The sequence below is a fragment of the Coffea eugenioides genome, chromosome 3 (assembly GCF_003713205.1).
Source record: "Coffea eugenioides isolate CCC68of chromosome 3, Ceug_1.0, whole genome shotgun sequence".
Taxonomy (NCBI): Eukaryota; Viridiplantae; Streptophyta; class Magnoliopsida; order Gentianales; family Rubiaceae; genus Coffea; species Coffea eugenioides.
Window position 1 is genome coordinate 10,617,552 of NC_040037.1, and position 9,169 is coordinate 10,626,720.

At 42.2% G+C, this 9,169-nt stretch overlaps 1 protein-coding gene across 1 annotated transcript; it reads left to right on the forward strand.

Annotated features, from left to right (window-relative positions):
- LOC113766022 lies at positions 1-3,691 on the forward strand. Its single transcript, XM_027310254.1, has 4 exons — positions 1-229; positions 1,836-2,322; positions 2,374-2,842; positions 3,002-3,691. The coding sequence occupies exons 1-4, from the start codon at positions 1-3 to the stop codon at positions 3,689-3,691; spliced, it is 1,875 nt and encodes a 624-aa protein (XP_027166055.1).
- The last annotated feature ends 5,478 nt before the right edge of the window (positions 3,692-9,169 follow it).

Genomic DNA, 9,169 nt, shown 5'->3' on the forward strand with positions numbered 1-9,169 from the left:
ATGGATGAAGAAGTACATTCCCTTCATAAGAATCATACATGGAGGCTAACCAGTCTTCCGAAGGGAAAGAAGGCAATCGGATGCAAATGGGTGTATGCAAAGAAAGAAGGATCTCCTGGCCAAAATGATGTTCGTTACAAAATAAGATTGGTAGCTAAAGGCTATGCTCAGAAGGAGGGAGTTGATTATAATGAGCTATTTTCTCTAGTTGTTAAACATTTCTCCATTCGTATTTTATTGGCTTTGGTAGCACAATTGAATTTAGAGCTGGTCCAATTTGATGTAAAAACTACATTTTTATATGGAGATTTGGAAGAGGAGATCTATATGACTCAGCCAGAAGGGTTCATGATAGGGTATAATTTGTTAGTAATATTATTATTAATTTCCCCTTTTATCCCTGATAAATATTGTGTTAATTGCTGATATCTACTCATATTTGGTATCTGGACTTAATTTCAGGAATGAAACAGAAAACTACCAAAAAGGAGGGATTTTATGAAGAATATGGAGACTTCTAAGGGCTTCAACCCTTGGGCCCTTGGATTGGTGGGGACCACAAAGCTATAAGTCATTTGGGCTCTTCAAAGAAAGCTACGTAAAAGAGACTTGGAACAAGAAGTACTTTGGAGGCTTTGTCCACATGTGTGGGGACCACCTAGATAGCTTTAGTCTATCTTTCTTTTGTTTCTTAAATAGGGATAACGTAGGGAAAGAAGACATCTCTAGTTTTTAGCTTATCTTTTAGTTTAGTTTTTAGCCTAGTCTTTAGTTTTTCTTTCCTTCTCCTGACTGGCCTCTGACACACGCCAGGTGTTCGACAATATTCCCCAACGGGAAAAACACCTTTTATTCCTTACTTCCTAATAGAAAACGCAATGCCTTTGCAATTTATTAATTCATGTGGTGATTTAATTATGCGGACGTGGCTAAGCCTTCCATCTAGTCAAGGGTCAACTCGACGGCGCAGTCCAGAAAATCTGTGAGATCTAATTAGTTTTCACGTGTTCCTTTATTTATTAATATTTGCACGTTGTCTGATTTAATTTTCATGGGATTATTTTATTAATTGGATGTCAAGGGCCCGATGTTCAATGTGATATATTAATCTCGTGCCAATTTAGTCAATTAAATCCGTAATTGTTTGATTGATTAATATTAGTGGCAACTGGTGTGTTTACACATTAGGGGAGCGTGCAATCTAATTTAAATAACCCTCGTAGCGTGTTATTGATTAGGGCTAGGTTTTTCTGGTTATTAATGCAATTGAAAAATTAATTTCTACGGTCGTACCTAGGAGTACTTTTCTGGTTAGGGGTGACTAATGGTCGTACCTTGGTCACCTATAAATTAAGGAAAAATTGGTCATTAGAGTTCCTCGATGGCTATAACTAGTCTATTAATACATTAAGTGAACATCTCTTGCGTCAATGATCGGATGATTGGACTGTGCCTGAGTAGTTGTATCCTTGGCTAGAATTTATTTATTCCTGATTAGATTCCTGCTATACTTGTGCTAGTTAATTATTTAATTTTAGTTGGATTTTTAATTTTATTTTTATTTGTTGCCTATCCACAAAAACACCCCCCTTTTGTCACTGTGAACTTGAAAAGAAACAATTACTCCCAGTCCCTGTGGATTCGACTCTACTCACCACTATCTATAGAAATTATTTTTAGTTTGAGCAGGTATTTATTATTGCACAGGCTGACGACCTGTCAATTTTTGGCGCCGTTGCCGGGAACTGGCGTTATTATTTGTTTCTTTTTAAATTCATTTTTTTGTCCTAATTTTCTGGTTTTCTTCTAGTGTATGCCTCGATCTTCTCGTACAGGTGATTTGATTTTTGACCCTGAGGTAGAGAAAATCGCGCGTAGGACGAGAAAGGAAACCAGACAGCTCAGAGAGGAGCACTCCAGTGCTACATCTCAGAGACCTGAGTCAGGAGTCGAACCAACAGATTCATTTGGTGGCACCTCGAGTGACTCGGAGCAAGAAGAAATCCCCATGGCTAATGCACGAACATTAAGGGAGTTGGCTGCCCCTAATTTAAATCAGCAGCCTTTGTGCATTACTTTCTCGAGTTTGAGTGAAAACACTTCATTTGAGTTAAAATCTGGTTTGATTGCTCTTTTACCCTCTTTTCATGGTTTATCAAGTGAAGAGCCGTATAAGCATCTGCAGGAATTTGACGTCGTATGCAACAGTATGAAGCTCTCGGGGATTACAGAAGAGCAGATAAAAATGAGGGCATTCCCCTTTTCCTTGAAGGATTCTGCAAAGGACTGGCTATACTACCTGTCACCAGGTAGCATCACCACGTGGGACCAATTGAAGAAAAAATTTTTGGATAAATATTTTCCTGCGTCCAGGGCTGCAAGTCTAAGAAAAGAAATTTGTGGGATCAAGCAGCATCCAGGGGAGTCGCTCTATGAGTATTGGGAACGGTTCAACTTCTTGTTGCACAAGTGTCCCCAGCATCAGATAAGTGAGCAGTTGCTCATTCAGTATTTTTATGAGGGACTCCTTTTTAGAGACAGGAGCATCATTGATGCTGCAAGTGGAGGGGCACTGGTGAACAAAACCCCTCAGGAAGCACGGGAGTTGATTGAGAGGATGGCAGAGAATTCACAACAATTCGGTACGAGAGAGGATTGTCCAATACGCAGGGTGAATGAGGTAGAGACACCCTCCATGCAGCAGCAGCTAACTGAGTTGACCGCGTTTGTTAGGCAACAGGCTGTGAGAAATGCATCACAAGCCAGGGTATGCAGGATTTGCACTGGTATAGGTCACTCTGCAGATATGTGCCCAATGATTCAGGAAGAAACTGCAGAACAGGTGAACATGACTGACCACGCGCCCGCGCCAAGGAAGCAGTACGACCCTTACTCAAGCACCTACAACCCCGGGTGGAGAGATCATCCCAACCTCAGTTATGGAGGGAATAGGCAACCCAACTTTACACCGAACAGGCAGTCTAACTTTGTGCCAAATAAGCCACCAGGGTACCAGCAGCAATACCAATCCCGACCACCTCCGCCCCCAAGCTCTGGTCCATCTTTGGAGGAGATGATGAAACAAATGATGACAACCATGGCGCAAAATCAACAAATGATGACAACCAGTATGCAAAATCAGCAAAGGACGGACTCCGAAATGCAGGATATAAGGAGTCAGATAAGTCAAATGGCCACAACAATCAACCGTTTGGAGTCCCAAGTAAATGGAAGATTGCCATCCCAACCTGAACTGAACCTGAAGAACGTAAGCGCAATGACTTTAAGGAGCGGGAAGGAAATTCAGGGGCCTGAACTTATGATCCCTAAGGATAAGGATGAGGAAAAGATCGAAAATGAACTTAAGAGGGAGGACAGCAATGGTGCAGATCTAAAGGTACTTCCAGACCCAGTAATTACAGTTAAAACTAATCCCCCTCCATTTCCTTGCAGGTTGGAAAAATCGAAGAAGCAGGACAAGGAGAAAGAGATCCTGGAGGTGTTTCGCAAGGTAGAGATCAATATCCCCCTACTAGACGCCATCAAGCAAGTGCCGAAGTATGCAAAATTTCTGAGGGACCTATGTGTCAATCGAAGGAGGCTGAGGGGAGATGAAAGAGTTATTGTTGGGGAGAATGTGTCAGCAGTTCTCCAAAGAAAAGCTACCACCAAAGTGTGGGGATCCAGGTAGGTTTACTGTCCCATGCAAGATAGGTAATACTCTGATTAGAAATACCTTGCTGGATTTAGGAGCATCGATCAACGTAATGCCAAAATCTATGTATGCTTCTCTGAATCTCGGTCCATTAAAAGAAACCGAGATAATAATTCAATTAGCTGACCGAACAAATGCATACCCTGATGGGTTGGTCGAGGATGTGCTGGTTAAAGTTAATGAATTGATATTCCCGGCTGACTTTTATGTACTTGACATGGATGATGATCATTCCCCTGACCCCTCACCTTTGCTACTAGGTAGACCCTTTTTGAGTACAGCACAGACAAAAATTGACGTTAATAAGGGTACATTGTCCATGGAATTTGATGGAGAACTAGTCCACTTTAAATATTTTCGATACAATGAAACATCCTGTTAACTCTCACCCTGTGTTTGCTATTCATGCTATTAATCCCTCTGTGCAAGAATTTTCTGAGTTTGCTTGTAGGGATAAATTCAAACTTACTGAGAACAAGTATAAGGGATGAAAGCACTGTATGAGGTGAAAAGGAGTAGAAAATTAAGAAAGAAGGCTGCACTCAAAGGCTATTTGGATCCTGGGGAGGGCCACCGATTTCCAGGAAAATTGAGTTACACCCAGATTGAAGAGTGGTGTTCAATGTCTAAGCCAAAGACATTAAAGAAAGGCGCTCCTTGGGAGGCAACCCAATTGTTCCTTTTAATTGTTTGTTCATTTTCGTGTGGTAGTTTAGATGTGCTTCCTTGAATTCGACTGATTTTGGGTTTCAGTTTTCGTTTTTGCTGATTTATAGGTGCCGCTTCCCTCATGACGGCGCCCGGCGTGGTGATGTGCAGAATGCTCACGATCCAGAAACTTCTGAAACTTCTGGAGCTCTCCTGCCCTCATGATCGCGCCCGGCGTGTGATGTGCAGGAAGCTCACGATCAGAAACTTCTGGGAGCTCTCTTGCCTCAATGACGTCCCGCGTCACGTTCGCGGGAAAAGGTAGGGATTAAAAAAAAAAAAAATATTTATAAACATTTCTTATCACCGTAGCTTTAGTTTCCAAATTTTTTTTAAAAAAATTTTATTTCCGTTGGCTCAAAGAGCGCTCATAATTGAAGGAAAAGAAAAGAAACTTTTTTTTAAAAAAAAAATCAATTTCTTTCGTTTTCTTTTTCTTCTTTTCTTTTCTTTCTTTCTTCTTCTTCTTTCTTTCTCTTTTCTTTCTCCCCCGCTGCTCCCCTGCTCTCTGCGCACGCCACAGCCGAATCCGTTTGCCGCCGCCCATCTCACCCGCGACCTCCGCTATCCACCACCAGCTTCGCCGCCGCCTCTCTGCTCACGCCGCCCGCGACCCCAGCACGGCCAGGAGAGCGAGCGGCCCGCAGTCACGCACCCACGGCCCCGCTGCCCCTCGCTGGCTACCACATCCGTTCGCCGCCCAAGGTCGTCAACCTCCGCCAGATTTGTCACCGCCAGCAACGACCGAGCCGCCTCCACTCCAGCTTGTCCACGGCAGGCTGCGCCCGCCACGCCTCTGTCCCGTCGCCCAAGCGCGACGCACGCCGTGCTCCACCTCGCCGCTCGAAGCAGCTGCGCCACCTCACTACGCCACTGCTGCACCAACGCACGGGCAGCGCGCCGCCCTCGTTCCTTCCCCGCTACTGTCCCATTTGGTTGGCTACCTTCTTCGGTGAAGGTATTTAGAAGCTGTCTCCCAATTGCCTAATATTGCTTGGTATTGCTTAGGTTGCTTCTTAGCGGTGTTGTTAACTGTTGGGGGTTATTTCTTCAATTGTGAGCTATCCACCAGTGGTACTGGTTGGAGTATTTCCACTCGAATTTGTTGCTTATTTTGGAATTGGGTGTACTTGTGCAATTGATTGGCCAACTGGAGCCATTTGTTGAAATTTTGCTGAAATACTGCAGTCGTGTGTCAATGTGCTGAGGTCTATTTTGCTTGCATTGGTGGAGGTCTTGTTAAGGTTTTGTGGGGGTTTCGCTTCAGTTACTTCTGGGATTGCATTTTGATTTGAAATCCTGTGTCATTTGACTTACTTTGTAAGTTTGGGATTGTATACTCTGCTGTAACTGATGAGTTGTGGGGCCATAGGTAGCCTTTGCTCTGCTCTTCTATAGCTATTTCATTAATTGGGCTGCTTGTTGGAACTTTTGGGTGGACAACTTTTGCTTGTTGACTGAGTGACTTGGATAATCCCTGTGCTTATTGAATACACTTTGCCAGTTGCTAGTTGTGGTTTAGGTTAGGCATCCTGTGGTTATTGGGTGTCCTTGTTGCTTTGTTGGGAAATTGGTATAAATTGTGGGTAACTCGTTCGTATATTTGCTGGTTCATTAATTCGTTATTGGCTGGGTTACGACTGGGAGATTTTTGTTTTGTTATTGCTGGTTTCTATACCTGTTGGATTTTCTGTTGCCTTGAGCTTTTGACTGAACGCTTGGAGAGGATGGGTATTCTGGAGCTCGTTGAGGGCCGCTACCGTCTGGTTCCCCCGGGACCACCCCGCGCCCCACCTCGACGACCTTCTGCCCAGCCAGCCTCAGTTGGCGGCGATCCCAGCCCCTCGACTTCCGCTCACCCCCCTCCGTCGCCGGAAGCTGGAGATTGGCGCCAGCTACGGACGCAGGTTGCGAATTTGGAGGCCTGGATGGTCAACATTGACAACAATGTGGCTGCCTTGGCACAGAATTTGGAAGCGTTCATGCGGCACTCGGGTTTTCCACCCCCGATCACACCTCATTCCCCACTTTGATCTGGTTTCAGGGAAGTTCAGTTGATTTCGCCCTCACTTTTGCTTTTTATTTGACACATTGAGGACACTGTGTCCTATAGGTGTGGGGGGGGGGATTTGAAGTTGTGCTAGTGTTTTCCGTTTTTAGTAGTTTTCAGTTTTCAGCTTTTCATATTAGTAGTTTTTAGTGTTTTAGTTTTTGGGTTTTAGTTTAGTTGTTTTTCGTTCTATTTTCTATTTGTCATTTTCTTTCAATCTTGTTGGTAAATGTCAAAAAAAAAAGAAAAAAGTTTTTACTTTTTAGTAGTTTTTCTTAGTTTTATTTCTAGTTGCTCGTTTTCGTTCTTTCGTCTTGGTGCTTACCTTTCATGAGAATGCCAAAAATTGAGATGTGGACTTATTGACTCCAAGTCTACTTTTGCCAAGTTTTTAAATACAAAGGTATCGGGTTGATGTGGTTGGATCCAAGATATCTCCTTGGTGAATATCGGATTGCTTGGCTCTTTTGATTTCTTTGTTAACTTTTCTAAGCATTGGGAATGACTGTTGGCATTTTGAGGTGAACTGGTCCAATATTGACTCTGGTTCTCCATGTTTGGCAATAATGAGGCGAGCTGCCCCTATGCTTGGTTGCTAGTGTTGGTATTTCGTGTTTCTGGCTTTGTTTGGCTGTGAATAAACTTGACTGTACTCCGCTATTAACCACTACTGAGTAACCGGGAATCGGCACCTAAAAGTGTCGATTTTCGCGTCAAAAGATGGTGCTTTATATGAGTACGTGGTCGTATAGCGGTAGGAGCTGAGTAACCGAGCTCCTTCATCTAAAAATGTTGGAGTTCGCGTCAAAAGGATCCGGCGGCTAGAGACTAAGTCTTCTTGTGTCAAATATTATGATTGCTTGAAAGAAAGTAAAACAAAAAAAAAAAAGGAGATTAAATAATAGGAGAGCTTGCTGGTTTATGGACTTAATATGGGGACTTGTGTGAATATTTGGACCATTAGCTGATAAATGTTGCGTGCCATTCCTTTTCCTTAGATTAGTTAATTTGGAAATTGAAGGAGTTTGTGGTTTAGAGGCTAACTGAGGGGATGCTTCTCGGATTTTAATTACTAGTGCCCGATATGTGGTTCTTTCTTGAATATCTTGGCAGTTTGGTAGATTGGGCAATGACCATTATCAAATTTTGGTATCTTATGCTTGAGGACAAGCATGGTTTAGGTGTGGGGGGAATTGATAGGCTGAAATTTATCTATTTATTTTACTATTATTTTCCCCTATTACCTGACTTGATGTGGATTAATTGCTGGATTCTACTCATTTTTCTTAATTTACGTATATTTCAGGGAGTAGAACGAAAATATGATAACAGGTGCCAAATTGACAGGAAAAGAATTCAGATGATAAAGCTTGTCCCAGGGGCACTTTTGGAACAGGAGATGTCACGCCCAATTTTGGTAATTTTCGCAAAGGAATGACGGACGGAGGGCTGCTCTTCCTGCTGTGAGCTGCCGCAATAAAGAGAAGAAAAAGAGGATCAGATGGGGGCTGGCTTATTCTTAGTTTTTTCGTCTTTAGCTTAGGAAGAAAAATTGTTGACTTTTCTTTGGAGTTTTACCTTTCTGCTTTGGAGACTTGCGAATGTCAGGAGCTTAGCCATCCTTGGCTTTGACTTTTTTCTTCTTCTTTAGTTACTTTTAGTAGTTCTCTTCTTTTCCTTTGTGCGTGGAACAGAATGGAAGCCATGAATGGCCTTCTGTAGCTTTTCTATTTATTCAGTATTCGGACGAATTGGATTATCCAAATTTAGACGGACGATGGCCGCGATTTCCTTTGCAATTTGTCTGAGGTTTACGCATCAAATATGAACTAAATTCCTCCCTTCTAGCCAAGGGGCAACGAAGGCTCTGGTTCGCCTAAAAATTGTGAGATCGATTTAATTTAATCTTTTCCTTTTATTTATTGGTATTCGCATATTCCCTGATTGCTATGCTTATGGTTATTTAATTAATTGGTTGTCTTGGATCCGGATAATTAATTGATTGGGTAGTCTATTGTCAATTGGGATATTAAATCCGTAATTGTTTAATTACCTCAAAATAGTGACAACTGGCACGATTAGATTCGCGTCAGGGGGATACGCGGGCTAACTTAAAATAACCCTGGTTAATGTACAGTGTTCTATTTGGTTAGAAATAGGGCTCCTCTAATTACGTAAGGCAGATGGGACATTAATCTAAGCGGGCGTACCTAGATTCATTTCCATAATTAAGAGTAGTGATTACTGGGCGTACCTTAATCACACGACATCAGTAAGGAGGGGTTACTGCCATGCTGTATTGGTAGTTTTTAACCTACTTTAATTAGTGGAATAATTGGGAACTTGCCTTGCATCGCTGATCAAAGTTAGGTGAACCATATGCTGAAGTTACTTCTTGGCTAGATCTTTAATTAATATTACTTTGATTTTAGTGAATTGCCATTTGATTTTTTAGTTGCCCACGTTATTTCATTTTTAATTGTTTTCCTGTGTTAATTGATTTAGGCTTTCAATTATTGTTAATCTAAGTTCAGTGAATTGTGGTTTAATTTCTAATTAGTTATTTATTTTTATTTTCGTATTCGAATTCATTTGATTGTTGGCATTCCTACAAAATCACCCCCTGTGTTGTTTTGGATTTCTTAAGAAACGAATATACCCAATCCCTATGGATACGACCCTGCTTGCCCTGTCTA

What these genes read in the sequence shown, in the direction of transcription:
- LOC113766022 (XM_027310254.1), top strand. Translation starts at nt 1, where the DNA reads ATGGATGAAGAAGTACATTCCCTTCATAAGAATCATACATGGAGGCTA. An exon ending in TCACCAGGTAGCATCACCAC is followed by an intron (nt 2,323 to 2,373) that starts GTGGGACCAATT and finishes TCCTGCGTCCAG; the next exon opens with GGCTGCAAGTCTAAGAAAAG. An exon ending in AGGAAGAAACTGCAGAACAG is followed by an intron (nt 2,843 to 3,001) that starts GTGAACATGACT and finishes GTGCCAAATAAG; the next exon opens with CCACCAGGGTACCAGCAGCA.